Genomic DNA, 18,063 nt, shown 5'->3' on the forward strand with positions numbered 1-18,063 from the left:
AGTCCACCTCCTTTGGGTCCATGGATAGAAGGTGGGTGTTCCCAAGTCCCCGGTTATGAACAGCTGGGGCTCCATGCCCAGCCCTGTGTTAGACATGGAGTGGTGAGTTCTGGTCTTGAAAATGTCTCCTTCTGGCCCTGAATCAGAACTGAGTGCCTCAGCAGAACTCTTCTTTCCTGCTCCCAGCCATGCCCCAGGAAACCATGTAGCTGTTCTCCCTCTTCCAAGGACTCAGGAGTTTGTGGTATCCCCTATTCTATTTCCCATTTCCTCACAAATCTCTGGGCCGGAGCAGGAGAGCAAGGCTGTAAGGCAGCCTGGAAATGCTGGTGTCCTAAGGTCCAGGAGGTCTCCAAGCAAGAGCACAAAGGGATGGGGGTTGAAGGGACAAGACGTGATTAGACTTCCAGCTTGGGGTCTTGTGGACCTGCAGCCAGGTGCAACAGGTCACAGGGCAATGCCATGTGTCACTGGTGAGCTTCACTCTTCAGTGCCCAGATGCTCAGTGCTCTGTGCAGGCCACCTGGCTGGTCTAAGATACTCCACTCTACCCAGCTTGCGCTTCTTGCCAGCAGTCTACACTTAGGACCCATCTTGCTTCCTCTCTCCTCTGGCCACGGTCTGGAGTCTGATGAGGTAGTAGGGGTTAATGGACCTAGCTAGTAAGTGGAGTCAGCACTCAAACCATGGCTTCACTCTTTGTCTTCCTAGAGCCAGGAGATACGTGCTAAGTAAGACAAGCCAAGGTAAGTGCACTCTATCCCTGGTTCCTTCAAGAAAGGCCTGAGAATCTGAATGGGCCTAAGCGACGAGAGTGATGTATTCCCCCCACCAGGAGACCAAGGGTCTGAGCCCACATTTGAGGGGCTCGGTAAAAGTCACAGGAGTCTCCTCCCTGTGGGTCATCCGCCCAGGAGGTAAGAACCTAGAGGAGAGTTCAAGTACTGTCCCAGAGCCAGTGCTGGTCACTGAGGTCCATGTATCATTAATAATACAGAGCTGGCATTTATGTCTAGACACTGTTCTGGGCACCTTACTTCATTTCCTCTTTTCATCCTCACAATAACTCTACGAAGTAGGTGCTATTTATCATACCCTCGTTTTACAGCTCAGGAAACAGAGGCAAAGAGGTTAAATAACTAGCCCAAGGTCACATAGGTAATAAGCAGTGGGGCCAGGATTTGACCTCAGGTCTCTCTTTCCCATCCTGTAGGCCTCCATGCCTCCCTTGCTTTAATGGGCTGTGGCCAAGAGCCCCACCATAGTTCGGACCAAGCCATGGTCACCAGGTCTGGGTCAGCAGTGTGCTGGAGCCAGCATTTATATGGCTTTCAAGAACCAACTGTACGCATCTTTTTCCAACTTCTCCTTCAGTGGCATCAAGTTGGTAGCTTAAAAAAGAACATACTGGGAATATTTACACCATGGAAATTGGCAAATGCTATACACACCAGTTTTTCCTCCCAGAACACCTGTTGTTAAACATCTACCAGCACACACTGATCTGGGTGCACCTGGGAGAGCCTGGAAAACCTGGGCCCTAGATGAGCCGCTGCCGATGCATTAAGCAGAAGGCCCATGGCAAGGTGCTGCTCAGGGACCTCGGGCTGAGTGCTCAGGCCTTCTCTCCCGGGTATCTAGGGCTGCCAGGCTGTTCTGGGAAGGTGCTTCTAGTCCCAGGACCAGACTAGAGAGGCAGAAAAACCCCAACTTGGCACTGAGTCCTGGCTCTACTATTTACCCATCGCGAGACCTTAAGGCAAGTCACTTAATCTCTCAAGGGTAGAACGGGCACAGAAACATCATCAACTTCACTGGGCCTTTATGAGGATTCAATGTCAGAGATGTGTTGAGACTTTGTAAACGAAGCTGTGCCACTCAAGGAAGAGCGACTTGGTCCCTTCCTAACCTGCCTGTCGTAGGCATGTTCCACCTCCTGAAGACCCACATACCCCTCTCTCCCCACCAGCCCCCACCAGAGGGTGGCTAGGCAGTCCAGAAGCCCCCCAGTTCCACAGCACAGTGCTACTCCCCTCCCCCACTCTCTGTCCAACACTCAGGTCAGCTCCTGCTGCCTTCAGATCCTTAGCATCACTCCTCGTAACAGGAGACCCCTGTCAAGATGCGGGCAGAATGGCAAGTTGCTCCAGTGCTGGGACACTCAGCTGTCTGGGAAGGGGACAGCTGTACCTCTTCTTGCACTCCTTTCTATGCCGTGTGAGCAGGTTGAAAGAGGACAAATCAGAGGTCCAGCTTCCTATTTATTTTGGAGTCAGTTTAAATATACCAAAATGACAACCAACATTACTCAAATAACTGTATACGTGGGGAGGTCCAAATGCCCCCTGGAGTAATCAGGCTCACCTGCCCAGCCCAGGGCCTCTGCTGGAATTAGATCAGCCTCAGACATGACACACAGGGTGGTTCCTGCACTCAAAACATTCTTCTCAGGGAGGCCTTTCTGGGAGCCAGAGGGCAAGTCAGATTCAATTAAGTACAAGGACAACAAGGCATTCAAAACAACTGCTATTTATTATAAAAGTCAGTGGCTTCTGATTAGAAGCCTTTTTTTTTTTTTTTAAACCAAATAGGCTCAAGAAGCTGGATGGAGGTTGGACTGACGAACATCTTCCTCTACCAGCGGTTTGTGGGACACATCACGTTTCTGCCAGTGCTAAGGCTAAAGCCCATATTCAGAGAAGCACCCTGACAGCCTTTCTCCAGCATCTTGCAGAAAACAGAACCTCAGCACTCAAAGCTACATCAACCCATGTGACCTTGCCCCCAGAGAAGCACCTGCCAGTTTGGGCATGGAGGAAGAGAAAGTGGGCAGGAAATTCTCCTTGGCTCCTTAGAAGGCAGTGGGAGCCCAGGGAAGCGTTCGGCCCCAGTGCAGCCTAACTGGGAGGGAGGGATGGGTAGAGGCTGCTGGGCTTCTCCTTCCTCACCCTCATGCGGGGTGGCTGCCCCTCTGGCTCCTTCAGAGCTCCTCCCTTCCAAGTTCCTACTGAGAAACAAGAAGGCACAAAGGAAAATCAGCCACCTCCTGGAGGTCACTGTGGGCCACCTGCTTTGCTAAGAGCCAAGCACAGATCCCTGCATTCTACCTGCAGGAGAGCCCACCCGGCTCAGAAGAAAGCAGTTCTGCCTGTGGGGAGGAGAGGGAGGGAGGGGAGGGGAGGAAACATGGTGAGGTGGAAGCAGGGAGCAGAGCTTCTGCATCCCTCCTCTCCTTCCCTGCCAGAAATGCAATTAAGCAAGCAGCCCAGACTCAGCCGCAGACAGCGCTTCCTGCTGGGGGAAGTCAAAAGGGCTGTAGCGGTGGGAGAGGGAGGTCATCAGGCCCCAGATCTAATTAACCAACCTGCCTTGCTTTTGATGTTGCTGTATTTCCTCTATTAACATTAATGATGGTTGGTTTGAATGTCCAAGCATGGCCAGAAGCTTCCCTCCCCACCACCCAGTAGGTAGCACAGCCTGTCCCTGGGACCGATATCCAGTCTCCGTGGCAACCATCTCCTGAAGATGCTTTAAAGAGATCTGACCCTGTCACAGTTGTTGGGAGCTACAGAGGGGGGAAAATGGAGTGTGGCAGATTCATCATTAAATCTTGAAGCACCAAAGTCCTCTGAGACAAAAGAAATATGTTGTCATGCACCAGGAAGGAGGAGGCAGGCTGAAGGGCTGGCCTTGGGTGGTTTGGTTCTACCACAGGGTTTTCTTCATCCCTTTCGGGGAGGAAGTGGAAGGGGCAGCTCTGAGCTTCTCGTTCGAGCTGCAGCGTGGTAGATGCAGGAAGCTGGGATGCATTTCTAGGTGCCGTGGGTCTTCATTGCTGCAGCAGTGACAGAGAGAAAGGGAACTGCCCACAGAGTGAGGGAGGGGTGAGCAGAGGAGGACTGTAGAAGTGACACTGGGAAAGCTCAGCAGGTGACAGGAACATTAGTTTGGAAAGGCCAGAGTCCCCATACCCCAGCACCACGCAGATTCCCTGTCCTGTCTCTCATCTACCTTGGGCGCTAAGCAAGGTTCCCAAGGGCTCTCCCAGCAGCCAGGAGAATGCATCTGCCTTGCCCTCCAGGCCAGGCCAGATGCACTTGGAGAGACCCGGCCTCTGGCACACAGGGCCTGGAAACACTGAGCAGCCCAGGATAGGACATCATTCCTCCTCTGAGTCTCACAGTGTGACAATCCCAAAAAACGAGGAACCAAGGACTAAGGCAGGCCGACGCTCCTGAGTCCGGTGCTCTCTGTGCGTCAGGGGCAGGAAGTCCAGCTACCTGCAGCCACTGGGGGCGTGGTGGGAGCCAGGCCCTCCAGCTCGGGGCGGTACGCCTTTCTCCACGCTGGATTCATCTGTGGGAGGGAGGGCAGCACAACTTTGACAGTCCCATCTGCTCTGCCTTTGGTGACATCCCAAGGTGAGGTCAGTATTCTCTGCCCTCAAGGCCCTCTTAGAGGTCTGAGAATTTTTGATGGATCTTACAAACTAAAACCAAAGAAATCCAACATGAAAAAAATACCAGAAAATACTGTAGCCTGGACTATTTTAGTTTATGACACTCAGCTGTCCACAGTTACATGGCCTGTATTCCACAGGGATATGGACAATGTGCCCTCACATACACACACACACACCCACACCCACCCTCTGGCACCCATCCTCCCCCACGCTGTGCACGAGGGAGCAGCCTGAGAGGTGCCGTCCTCTCTGTGGTTCTGTGGTGCTGTGGTTCTGTGGTGCTGTGGACGGAGCTGCGGCTCTCTCCCGGCTCTCTCCAATGCTGGGTTCCATTCCCGCTGCACTCCCAGAGCTGGGTCCTGGTGGGCAGAATTCTTCAGGCTCCTTAGGCAGCTTCCTCACAGCTGGAAGGGTCCAGTACTGCTCCCCAGCTGGCTCTCCTGGGAAGTCCTGGACCCAGGATGGAATCTTTGCAGTGGCCTCAAAAGTCCCATGAGTCTAGCCACCTTAGTCCTGCCATCGGACTTTGGGGGTCCTGGGCCAGGGGACCAACCATCCCGTAAGCCAGAGGGTGGAAGAGGTAGAAGCTGTGAGAGAGAACCAGCAGGAAGCAGTTGGCACCCCCAGTGCCTCAGCTGAGGGGCTTTGAATTCCATTCCTCCTGCTGGAGCTCCAGAGAAATTCCCCATCGCCAAGCCCAGTTCTCTTTCATGGCCTTGTCTGTCTGAGTCCCGCTGGGCACACTGTAGCTGGACAGCTTAGTAGATGCTGACTCAGTGACAATCGTGAAAAGGGCTCTTCCCAAGAGGCCCAGGAGGGCAACCCTTCTAGGGGTCTCGTTATGGGCTATTTGGCCCGGAGTGTTTGTCAACATGTAAATGTAGCCCTCTTAGGCAGGCACGTGCTCGCAGGTCACAGGCCCAGCACCAAGTGGGGAACCGGGGAGACTTCCAAACAACTCTCCCTTCCAGCCACTCATCCCCACACTCCCCATTCCCACCCTTCCCACCCCACCCGCCAAGAGCTGTTCCAGCAGGGGGCCACAGTGACTAAAGAGGGGTACCCTGTCTCCCATTGCCACCCAGTGCCCCCCCACCCCAAGAGCTGTTCCGACAGGGGGCCATGGTGACTAAAGAGGGGTACCCTGCCCCCCATTCCCACCCTCCCCCTCTGGGAGCTGTTTTGGCAGGGAGTCACTGTGACTAGAGGGGTACCCTTCCAGGTGTGCTGGGATGGCACAAAAGCTGAACCACCAGCAAAAGGGGAAAAGGCAGATTAAGCCCTGCTTCTCCTACCTGGCTGCACATTAGGATCACCTGGGGGACTCTGGAAGCCATGGCCCCACCTGGGCCAGGGTGAACCTCTGGGCATGGGCACTGGTGCTGTTAAAAGCACCACAGGGGATTCTTGAATGCATCAGGGCTGAGGCACCACTAAGCCCGCACTGGGAGGGCACGTGAGGTGCAGGGATGCTCACCTGTAGGCGGTTCCCAGGAGCAGGCTCAGGATTCCCACCACGTGTATGCCTCTTGCCAGGGGCCAAGAGGCCAAGCCCCAGGCACAGAGCCGCAGGAGGGTGTCCCACAGAATGCCTAGAGCAGAGGAGAGGAGAGAAACCTGGAGTCAGCCAGGCAGGGGATGACTTCTGGGCTACAGAAGAAGGAGCCACTCCAAGTCAAGGAGCAGAGAGTCACTCCCAGCACTGCTGCCCCACAGTGGCCCCCCCTCCACCTGCTCTGTCTCCCAAGTCCAGGTGGGTGGCACTGACCTGTCAACATGCTTGAGAAGAGCATGGCTGGGAAGTAGTGGTGGAAGTAGAGGACCCGGCCCATCAGGAAGAACGGGAAGTAATGGAGTGTCCAGCCGAGCAGGACCTGGCCGCCTCCTCGCAGCAGGACCTGGGACAACCCTGGGCCCAAGCAGCACAGCCCGGTCAGAAGACAAGGAGTGGGCAGAGATTCCAGGCTCTGGTCCAGCTCTGCCCCTTCCTTGCTGTGTGACCTTGAATATGTCACATCACCTCATTGGACCAACCCAAACCACGCTACAGAAACTGGAAGAAGAGAAGCTGGAGCTTGAGAACTCTGGTCAGGGTCCAGCCTAGTGAGGCCTGGGCACCAATGACAGGTACACCAAGCACCAGCAGGAGGCAGCCCAACCTCTAAAGAAACCCCTCTACACCTGCAGACAGCTTCACTCCCTACTTCCACCTCCCACATCTTTGCTGCCACACAGATCTTTGCAGCGGCAGACAAGCGCTAAGGTGAGGTCACAGGTGAGGATGGAGTGAGGGGGTGTCTGGGACTATGACTGTTCAGACAGACAGCTGCAGAGGCAAAAGGGCCTGTGTGACTGTCTCAGGTGCTGTGGCCCATGGTCTGGCAGCCAGAGTTACCAAGAACAGCACTGGGATGGGAACCCAATAACCCTGGAGGCTCCTCTCTAGCCCAGAGAGGACAGGGCCATGGAACAAGGAGGTGACAGAAGAGAAAAGATGGGCAGCTGTGTACATAGCATGGGGCTAAAAGTGAGGGCGGTGGAGTCAGACTGCACAGGTTTGAGCCTCAGCTCTATCACTTACTAGCTGTATATCCTGGGACAAGTTTCTTAATCTCTTGGTTCCTTGGTTTCCTAATCCATAAAATGGGGGTCATAATTGCCAATGCTCTAGGGTTGTTGGGAGGAAGTAAAGTGTTTAACACAGCACTGGGTACTTGGGGGTCGTTAGCTTTCAAAAGCAAAGGATAAGGGAAGGTGTGGGGTGGTAAACATAAAGGATGGCCCATCAGCAGGCAGCCGGCCCTCCCCAGGGGTGCAGGCGCTCTGCTACCACCAGGTCAGGGGAGGGAGAGCCCCAGGGGACCTGACCTGCAACCTCCGCTGGCAGCTGTGCCCCTCTCTGTATGGCTATAGCAATGATGCTCCCTGAGAGGAGGTAGAGGGCGATGCTCAACAGATTCAGCCACCAAACCACCTGTGCAGAAATGGGAATGGGCAGATGAGAACGCAGCCACTCTCCATGGGCAAGTGCTCCAGGGCCTGAGCCAGGAATGTTTAGGCACTCACCGGGTTGCCAAGCAGATAGACTCGGAAGTCTGTGTCATTGATCCCTGAGAAGCGTAGACCCTGTGGAACGGAGATCACCCTGCTGACCCAGGTCCAGCCCATCCCTGGCCACACCCATTAGGGGGAGGAAGATGGTCTTCCTTCACAGATAGGGAGGCTGGACATGAGGCTCAGGCTATGCAAATTCTACATGAGCTCTCTGGGAAGGCAGGGTCAGAATTAGGGCAGAAAACAGAGCCCTGCCTCTGGCCAACCCATCCCAGGATCTGCCTGCCCTAGCATACCCACCCCCACCTCCACCCGTCTCCCTGGTCTCGTTCTTGGCTCCATTTCCTGGGAGGAGCCCCAGCCTCGGATCCTACCTGATAGTTGATAGGCCAGTGCCAGGGTTTGGATGTGAACTCATTGTCCTTGGGTTTGAGGCCACTGTTCCCCTGCATGAAGGTAGCAAAGAAAAGCTAGTCAAGATGGAGATCTGGAGGGTTGACAGAAATGTGAGGCCCAGGTTTCTCTGATACAGGGCCAAGCGCCGAGCACAACCTTCTCTTCTTCCCTTCCCTTGCAGAGAAGAATCAGGGATCATTTGCAGCCACTGTCTGCCTGCCTACAACAATTGCTTTACTTCTCCCAAACAAGCCTCCATTTCCCATAAGGGGTCCATTCCAACCCTCTACGCTAGGGAAAAAGAAGGGAAAGGGGAATGAGGAAATTGTTCCAATGGGCACAAAATATATACCCATCTGCCAAGCCAAGGACAAGGTGTGAAAATGATCGGAGAGGGGATATAAAATGAGGCTTACTGCCAGGCACAGTGGCTCATGCCTGTAATCCCAGCACTTTGGGAGGCCGAGGTGGGTGGACCACCTGAGGTCAGGAGTTCGAGACCAGCCTGGCCAACATGGTGAAACCCCATCTTTACTAAAAAATACAAAAAATTAGCTGAGCGTAGTGGTGGGTGCCTGTAATCCCAGCCACTCGGGAGGCTGAGGCAGGAGAATCACTTGAACCCGAGAGGTGGAGGTTGCAGTGAGCCGAGATCACACCATTGCACTCCAACCTGGGCAAAAAGACCAAGACTCAGTCTCAAAAAAAATTTAAAAAATTTTTTTAAAAATAAGGCTTACTTATTTGTTCCCTTCAGGGGCCAATTTCAAATAGAAAAGTGGAAACTCTCATGCATGCCTAGACTTGGAAGAGGTTACGTTAGCCTAGTGTTTCTCCACCATTTTTTCCCACTACTGCCCCTCTACCAGGAGCGCTTCTAGACAAGTGTTTCCCTAAACATTCGCCATGACATTTTAATACTTTATACTGTACATCTCACTTGTGCTATATACATAAAAAATAAGTTTGGTTTTTTTTTTTCCCCTCTAAGAACACATTTCATCTACTGGGAGAGAAATCAACCCCAATGCATGCTTTGAAGGACCCAGACACAGCCTCCCTAATCCAGCAGCCAAGAACATCTGCTAACCTGTCTCTACAGGGAAAACCAGGTCTTTGCTAAAACAGGAAGGAGTAGGGTCAGGATCCGGGATTTTAACCACTAGGACTGGGGTCAGCCTCATCACTGGGACAGACTGGAAAGGCCTTTCCCCGGAAGGGGAGTCAGCTGCCATGACTTAGGCCGGAGCTTCTCCGCCTCAGCACTCCCGACATTTCGAGCTGAGGAGTCTTTGTTGTGAGGACTGTCCTGTGCATTGTAGAGTGTTTAGCATTCCTGGCCTCCACTCACTGAATGCCAGTAGCACTCCTACCCTCAGCCCCTCCGTTTCCCAGCCAAAAATTTCTCCAGACATAGCCAAAAGTCCCGAGAGGCAAAATTGCCCTCAACTGAGAACCACTGGGATAGCCTAAGAAAGATCCAGAAAGTTCAGTGGACTGCCACCCAGTGCCTTAGGAATCCAGTTTGTCAAGGGGATGGGAAGAGTTTACAGGCCTCTGCATGCTGGAGAGGTTGTGCCTCCAAGGTCAAAAGTGCACTGGGGACATCAGACACAAAGGGGACAGCTGCACAGTCCCTGAGTCACTGTGGCCCTTTGAAGGACCTGGGAATGAGGAATGAATCATTCTGGACCCCTGGAGCAGCTGCTGAGGGAAACCAGTTCCTTCACATTGTACAGTTTGGTCCCAAACCCAAGGACTCCTGTCAGAACTGTACCAAGCCAAGGGAATCTTATTCACTAAATTAAACTCTGAGAAATCCTGCTCTGTTGCTAAACTAAGAGAGAGAGGAAAGAAAAATCTGCAACCTTCACAGGCATATGTACTTGTAAGTTGTTCTCTATGGCTGAAATCTGGATGGGCTCATTCCTGCAACTGCACCAGGCAAGGCAGCCTTCTCCTCCAGGTCCCGGGCCACTACTCAGCCGGCAGAAGAGCCCTGCGCCTGCAGTTTCTGTAGTCTGGACTCAGTGTTCTCATCTCTTTCCCCTCCCTGACTCTTTGTTGGCCGAATAAGAAAGCTCTCCTATTTCCCTTTTCTTCTCTGACTCTACTTCTTAGATGATGAAAGACAAAATGAAATTCCTAGATTTAGTCTTAAAATTTGACCCAGGCCCAGAATGATATTCTGACTGACAGGCACATGTTCAAAAGAGCTAAGCCGTCAGGCCACAGTGACAGCTACAAGCAGAGAGTCAGAGAGGAAGTGACCCAGAGATGCTTAATGTCAACTCATCACCTCCCAATGTGCAAAAATGACAAAATTTCAATTTTAAAAATTTAATCTGGTGAAATAAGTCAACTATATTTCCTGAGTACTGCTTACATAATCACTTCCAGGAAAGTCCACTCGACAGTGGCTTACCAGGGGAAAAATAACAAGCGCTCCACCTCCCTGCAGTGCTGTGGGTAGAGGGATAATCACAGAGCTGGCTTGAGATAGTGATTCTTAAACATTATTCCTGCAGAACACAGGTTTTCCATAAGCCAGAATAAGGGGCTCTTCCACTAAACAGCAGGATGACAGCCAGGGAAAATTTAAGCTAGTGAGTAGAATTTCCTCAATTTAAAGATTTCTTCTCTGAATTTTTCTTAAACCTTTGATGCTACAACTGCTGTCAGCCACTAATGATAGACAGCGCAAACAATGTCTTCGAAAATCTTAAAAAAGAATCAACCAAGCCCTGCCTAAGCAGTTTCTGTCCAGGAATATGAGTGGGCTTGTGGCTGGGATTTCATGCTGCATATAAACAACACACTCAAATTAGCTATCCATCCTAACTGATCCTGATTTCGTATGATGGAATGAACTATCAGGATCTCATGATCTTCAACTAAGAGCACTATGATTTTCAGGGGCTCTGCCACTTGGACAGATTTACAGATCACTTAGAGGTGGAGGAGTGTAGTGGTAACTAGCAGTAACACTAAAAGCCTACCAGCCTGGCTCTGAGGGCTGGATCTCCCTCCTACACTTAGCTGTGTGATCCTGGGCAAGTTCCCCGACCTCTCTGTACCTCAGTTCCCTCTCCTGTAACTGGGAATGACAGCAACCTCCACATGATTGTAGTAAGTATCAGATGAGTTGATAAATGTACAGTGCTTCACGTAGTGCCTGGCATGAGCTGTACAAGCATTCACTGGTATCATCAACATCACCACCATCCTCATTCTGTGGTGAGGGAAATGCCTTTGAGGATCACGGAAAGCCATAGTGAAGACGCTTTCAAATTCCTCCACAAGGGGGAATGGATCTGTAGCATGGCATTGACTTGTGATCCAAAGTCATGGCTGCCCAAAAGCTCTTAGAGATGCCATGAAATGAGAAGGGGACACATACCCGGATCATGACCATGTGGGATTCTAGCAAGATCTCAGGAAAACTGGGCTGCAGCACATTCAGGCTGATGTTTGGCACTAGGGGAAAAAAAGGCAGGAGAAAAGCCTTTGTCATACATTCTCTCCTCAGTCTGTCCATGGTACCCACATTCCCACCAGAATACAAGTGCAACCTTGCTGACAAGTTGACAACTGTTGAAGAGACAGAAGAAAGCTTGGCCCAATTCTTGATCATCTACTTAGCTGTATGAAGAACTCATCAGGCATTCTGAGAAATGCAAAGGAAACAGACAAGGAGGCTTCACCTGCTTGGTACTCCGACAGCTCTCAGCACCATCACTTTTCACTGTGGTACTGGCTCAAATGCTGCTCTCCTATTAGGCATAAGGGACAGCTGCACAGCCCCCGGTCACTGTGGCCCTTTGAAGGGCCTGGGAATGAGGAATGAATCATTCTGGACCACTGGAGCAGTTGCTGTCGGGACAAGGACCAAGTCTGTCTCCTCACCAATATGTCCACAGGGCCCCACATGGTTCCTGGCATACTTGATACAAGAGTTGTTGAATTAGTTGATTAGTGGGTTTGGCTAGATTGGGTGGGAAGAACAAAATGAAGGCACACATAAGCTTGAGGTGGGTAGTTTAGGAAAACAGATGATGAATCCAAATACTTTCTGAGTTGAAGCTGACAATGCAGTGGAAATATCAAATTGGAGCTTGGGTGTAGAGAGTGGGGCACAGATTAGGGTTGTGCTTGTCACTTTCTATAAAAGCGTTGGCTGGATATGTGGGGGACGGGGAAACGACTCCACACTGAGGCATAAAGGGAAAGTACCAGCTTGCTCCAAGCCTGGAGGCTGGGGAGGTGCCCATGGTGCAGGGGAGAGAGGAGCCCAGAGGCAGACGAGACAGATGGACCTGCAGATGGCCACTGGCCACTTTACAGAGAGGAGTTTACGGAGGGAGTAGATGAGAAGGAAAGGAGTATGCTGTGTAGGTACAGACAACTCCAGAAAGAGAGTGTTAACAAGGAACAAACAGCAGCAAGTTGAAGGGATAGCAGAGTCTACAAACGCTTACTTTTCTAAGATAAGGGTTTCTTATACATGTTTCCCTCCAGAGCCAGCCCAGAAAGTGACCTCACTCACACTTGGGATTGATATGGTCCTCCACATTCCAGATGGAGTTGAGGGTTTCTTTCAGGTATGGGGTGCAAGTAACTTCCAACTGCTCCCAGCCCCTGTGAAAAGCAGAAGTCACAGATGTCTCTCAGAAGACCTGAAATCCACCAGAGAGCAGCACTGTCTTCTGCTCTTAAATCCACAGGCTCCTTCTCTTTTCCACCTGGTGGCCATTATTTCTTCATGTTCCATGTTGGACAACTATCCTAGGATAGTCCAGCATACAGTAGTCCCATTTTTGAAAGAGACATAGACCCAGAGAGTTATTAGCACCAGCCAGATGTGAAAATGTTGAACTATCAGAACACATAAAACACCAAAGCTGCCCTGGAGTTCTGTGCTCCATAATACACCCGATGCCTACTCTCCCTCCATCTGCCACTAAGAACAAGCAGACAGGAGGCGAACACGGGAAAACGAAAGCTTCTGGCATACTCCTTGTAGAGTGAAAGGAAAATCAGGACCCTTGATTGGGACAGCAAAACCCTAGAGACTTACCACTTGGGCAGAACCTTTCCCGAGGAGCCCAGGACACAACCTGTGACCAAATGGATGAGGCGAATTCGACTTCTCAGCACTTTGATCCGGTTTCCAAATTTTCTGTTTACAACCTCAATCCGCCAGAAATCATTTGAGTCCCCTGTTCCATTCTGCCACAAAAACCAAGAAAAAAATACAAAGAAAGTGAGGGGACTTTAGAGAAAATATGTCAGAAAGCGAAATGGCCACCTTCAGATGCCACCATGTTATGAAGGTCAAAGACCAAATCGGGCTCAATGATAGAGATGGGCGAGGTTACAAGGCGGCCAAAGAAATATCCCAGGTGACTGGCATTGTCCCAAAAGTCACTATTACAACCAAAACACAGTAGTATGACCCCTGGAACCAGAAGTCCAACTCTTCACTTCATAGAACTGCAGTTCAAGTTCTAAATAGATGTCTTTGCCCTTCACTCAAACTCAAGACATCACTCTGAGCCAACAGAAACAGATCTGGGCCATTTGCATCCATTACCTTGGCCATCTAGGTACTCACTCATCTAAGCCAGAAAGGTCTGGCCTGGCTATCGCACTTTGGAAATTAAGACGTGTATGTCTAATTCTTCTCAGAAGATGCCCACAAAGAAGATCAGAACATTCACAGTCTTGACCTAGCACAATGTGGGATAAGCAAACAGAAAGAGGGCTGGGAAATCCACCTGAAGGCCAGAATCTGTATACAGTTTTCCACTAGTAGTTTTTGTCTTCAGTTACTCCCAAAGCCATAAGTACTCATAGAGCTTTTACTCTATTAGCTGCATCTCTTTGAGGTGGTAAAATACAAAAGCTGCAGAACAGGGAAGTGATACTTAAAATAAAGCCAATGAGAACTTGGGATCTGGCAAAAGATAAACATACATGTTCGTCGGGGGCCATATTGTGGGTCCTTGTTTTCTATGTCCAAGGTGATTTTAAAAGAGATCCAAATAGTATTCATATTTGATATTTATTAAGTATCAAAACATGTAAATGGCATGGTTATTATGTGAGGAGAGAGATGGAGACAAACAGACTTCATAGGCTGCTTTTCCCACAACAAGCCTAGCCAAAAAGCTCCCAAATGTTAAGAGACTCCCTGTGCAGCCTCTTATCCTCAGGAACATTCCAGAATTCTGGGGAGGAGATATCCCACCACACAACCCTGAGCCAAGGCCCATAACTTTTTACATCCTGCTCACACCCCTGTTGCTTACTTACTATGCCATAGCCGGTGACCTGATAGTGCTTCCGGGTCAGGGGGGCCTCATGATAGTGACTGTGCAAGTTCCGGGAAGTTCTAGAAGTTAGAAGAGAGAAGTGTCATTATCCTATAGAAAGAAGATGTGCAACATTTCTTCTTTTACCAAGGATGTTCAGAGTCATCTGTCAGGATAAGAAAAATTAGAATCTGAACTATTAAATCCAACATATCAGGAACTTTTTTCCTATTTACTCTCAAGAAATATCATGAGAACTGGAGAAGAGATGAGCCCAAACCAGGAGAGACAGATGGTAGGAGCACTGGACGGCATGCCAAGAAAGGGGCTAACTTTAGGTGCTGGCAGGGAGGTGGGGGGCGACTTTCACACATTTAGTAGCTTTGAAGCACTTAGCTTGCCTGACTTAGGAGGCAGGTTTGAGGAGAGGAAAAATTAAAACTTGTAATCTGCATGGCCTGAGCTAGGTAACCTCCTCACTGCCACTTACTCTTTCTGCTCCCATCACCAGGTTTTTTAAGTAGACTTCTGTGGAGGATGAGAGGGGTTTAATTTAGCTTTTATTTATTTAGTTTTATGTAACAACTCTCACTTTTATCTGGAACGAGTAATAAATGTTCATTATAAAATTTGTGAAAATTTGCAAAAGTAAAATTTAATTACAATAAATTTGTATTAATGACAAAATGAAATTTATTTAATAAAATAAAAATTTTAAGTATTCAAAATCCAGCTGACTCGGAAAAAAACCACAGCTAATTGCTTCTCTCTCTGTCTCTCTACACACACACACACACACACACACACACACCCTTGATATTTAAAAATTTGTATCCGATAATTCCAGTCTATGAAATGTTTACGGGTCTGCTCCTGCTCTCTGTCATTTCAGCTTGTTCTTGCACACAGTGCCCTATTTTCTTGTGTGCTTTGTTACTTTTGGGCATGTACTATTGTCACTAAAAAACTATTTATGGGAATGAATGACAATGTCTTTCTCCAAAGAGGGCTTACATTTGCTTTTAGCCATGTACCTAGGAGACATGACCAATCTAGGATCATGTTCATTTAAATTCATGGCTTGGAGATTCTGAGATCATCCGGGTGACATGAATTTGAGCCCCAAGTTCATGTGAGGATCAAATGGTAGTTCCAACTTCTCAGGACCTAAGGACAGTTCACTACCCAACCCCCAACACTTAGCTGGGTCCTAAAGTAATTTTTCCTGGGCACAGGTGCATAGGGCAGATTTACCCTTACCCTAAGCCTTTGGGGGTTCCAAATACGGGGAAGGATAACTTAATAAATTTACCACTTTGGGTGAGCCTAGAGGTTTGACTTTAAAACCTCTTCTCTCAGGAGGCAGCCAAAAGTCAAGATTGTGGGATCAAAGCAAAAGTGGCTTCAGTGTCTCACTTATTTCTCTGGATTCCTCATTTCACTTAGGTTTTGGCCTGGTAACTCTTTAATATCTTGTCAGCCTTTTTATGCTCTTAAGAAGTCTTTATATTATTCCAGCATTTTTAGTCATTTTCAGTGAGAACACTGGTTAAATAAGCTAGCTTGCCATATTCTCAGAAACAGACTCCTACATCTTTCTAAAGGCAGCCACTTAAGAAGCAGCTTTGGGAGCCGGGTGTGATGGCTCATGCCTGTAATAGCAACCATTTGGGAGGCTGAAGCGGGAGGATCGCTTGAGCCCAGGACTCTGAGGCCAGCCTGGGTAACATAGTGAGACTCTGTCTCAAAAAAAAAAAAAAAAGCAGCAGCAGCCTTGGGCAACTCAAATTTTCCTCTAGGAAATGGGAAACTGAAAGGTCCCCAGTAGGCAGGGGCAAAGGCTGGCCTGCAATTTCATCACCTTCATAAAATGCTTCTCCTATTCTCGCACTGCAGCCTTGCTCCATTGACCAGAGCCTTATCAAAATCTAACTTCTGTTTACTTCTTAAAATAACTGCCTCCCCTTGGTGCCCATACCATTTATTTATCCAAACTGCAAATAGACTTACTCTTTGTGTTCTAGTCGAATAATGTCTCCATGTCTTACAAACTCCACTGGGAAGGAAGGGTCTAGGGGATCTGCCAAAAATAAACAAGGATTGATATCCAAAATCACTTACGAGGCTAGTATTAATCAAGGGCTGACTGGTAAAGGGTTACAGTACCATGTAGTGTCTGCTAGAGGTATAACCAGGTACTCTCAGACCAGACAGGAAGGACCCCTAAATTGTCTTGGGGGACTAGAGAAGGCTGTCCCAGAGACAATGCTTCAAAAGTCTCCTAAAGGAAAGGGAGGATTTTGTCAGGTGGACAAGCGGGGGAAAGGCACTAGAAGTGTGAAAGAAGAAAACTTCTGGCCGGGCACAGTGGCTCACGCCTGTAATCCTAGTCCTTTGGGAGACTGAGGCAGGCAGATCACCTGAGGTCAGGAATTTGAGACAAGCCTGGCCAACATGGTGAAACCCCATCTCTACTAAAAATACAAAAAATAGCCAGGCGTGGTGGCGCACACCTGTAGTCCCAGCCACTCGAGAGGCTGAGGCAGGAGAATTGCTTGAACCTGGGAGGCGGAGGTTGCAGTGAGCCAAGATTGTGCCACTACATTCCAGCCTGGGTGACAGAGCAAGACTTTGTCTCCAAAAAGAAAAAAAAAGAAGAAGAAGAAGAAGAAAAACTCCTTTGATGAACAGCAAATGGGTTTCATACCGTAAGGCTGGGTGGGGTCGGGGAGAGTGGGAACAGATGAGGCTATGAACGAGTGCGGCCAGACTGTATATTCCAGGCGGGAATGTGGCCTTTACCCAATAGGCACTGAAGCCCCACTGGAGCTTAAGCTGGGAATAATAAGACTTTATTAGTAATAATAGTCTTCTAAAAAGTAATTCCATACAAATGACCACTTGCCCAACTCTCCTCAAAATCAAATAAACCCTGACAATTGTGCCAGCGAGTATCTTGTCTTTGGCAATAAACTTGCTAAATGTGAGGCGAAGAATGACGAAATGATTAAGGGACTACTTCTGTATCATCTCAAAGTCAAGACCAATCAGGATCTAGAAAGGTGATGACATGGAAAAGGAGCTGGCAGTAATCATAGCAACACAGAATGGATCCTTGCAAATTTCTGTCCCAAACAGTGAGATACCAACACACTATAAATAGATCAAGGTCAGGAAAGATAAATTTGCCAGTGCAAATCACTGGCTCTTGAGAGAATCAGATAACTCAACTGAAGAGATGCCCATTTCCATGCTGCCTGTTAGGGTCTCTTAAAAGCATTAATTAGCAAGATGACAAATCAAATAAGTCAATAGGGAGTGAGGCTTTATTTCATATGCATTTGGTGGGGAGGGGCATTTATAGCCGTCAAGAACACAAAGACCCTAGTCTATAAAGCTCCCACAAAATCCTTAATCATTTCGATGAAATGCAACCATCTTAACTCAGAAGTCACAATAGAATAACAGACTAGGAATGTCAAAGACTCGGTTCATGACCACACAATGGAAGTAAAACTGGTCTTCCCTTGTAACTTCTCACTGCGATAGAACACTCACATTTGGCCTGCTGAATCAATCAATATCCATTATAAAGGTATAGAAACAGACTCTGCCCAATGGTGTCATAATTTATCCTACTAAGGAGCAGAATGCAAAGTGGTTGTATACACCACGTTTCTAGCCTACATGGCAATAACAGGAGGTGGATTTAGGTGAGTAGCTGCCCATTTCTCCACAAAGGCCCAGGAGCAGCTAAGCTGGGATAGGCTAAGCCAGGTGGGATTTGCTGAGGAGTCACAGAGATACCTGTGGCACAAGACCATCAGCAGAGATGAC

General features: G+C 49.1%; 1 protein-coding gene across 1 annotated transcript in view; it reads right to left on the reverse strand.

The window, feature by feature from the left end:
* Positions 1–2,513: 2,513 nt before the first annotated feature.
* The window catches only part of POMT2 (protein O-mannosyltransferase 2), a 47,739-nt gene continuing 32,189 nt past the window's right edge, over positions 2,514–18,063 (reverse strand). Inside the window, exons 11-21 of the mRNA XM_025391801.1 lie at positions 16,237–16,306; positions 14,228–14,306; positions 12,990–13,141; positions 12,459–12,550; positions 11,313–11,389; positions 7,891–7,962; positions 7,529–7,588; positions 7,331–7,436; positions 6,231–6,371; positions 5,940–6,054; positions 2,514–5,049 (exon numbers count right to left, since the gene is read on the reverse strand). Of these exons, the coding sequence (XP_025247586.1) occupies positions 4,944–5,049; positions 5,940–6,054; positions 6,231–6,371; positions 7,331–7,436; positions 7,529–7,588; positions 7,891–7,962; positions 11,313–11,389; positions 12,459–12,550; positions 12,990–13,141; positions 14,228–14,306; positions 16,237–16,306 (1,070 nt within the window). The 3' untranslated portion in view covers positions 2,514–4,943. The remainder of the gene's footprint in view (positions 5,050–5,939; positions 6,055–6,230; positions 6,372–7,330; positions 7,437–7,528; positions 7,589–7,890; positions 7,963–11,312; positions 11,390–12,458; positions 12,551–12,989; positions 13,142–14,227; positions 14,307–16,236; positions 16,307–18,063) is intronic.

This window comes from Theropithecus gelada, chromosome 7b (genome assembly GCF_003255815.1).
Source record: "Theropithecus gelada isolate Dixy chromosome 7b, Tgel_1.0, whole genome shotgun sequence".
Taxonomy (NCBI): Eukaryota; Metazoa; Chordata; class Mammalia; order Primates; family Cercopithecidae; genus Theropithecus; species Theropithecus gelada.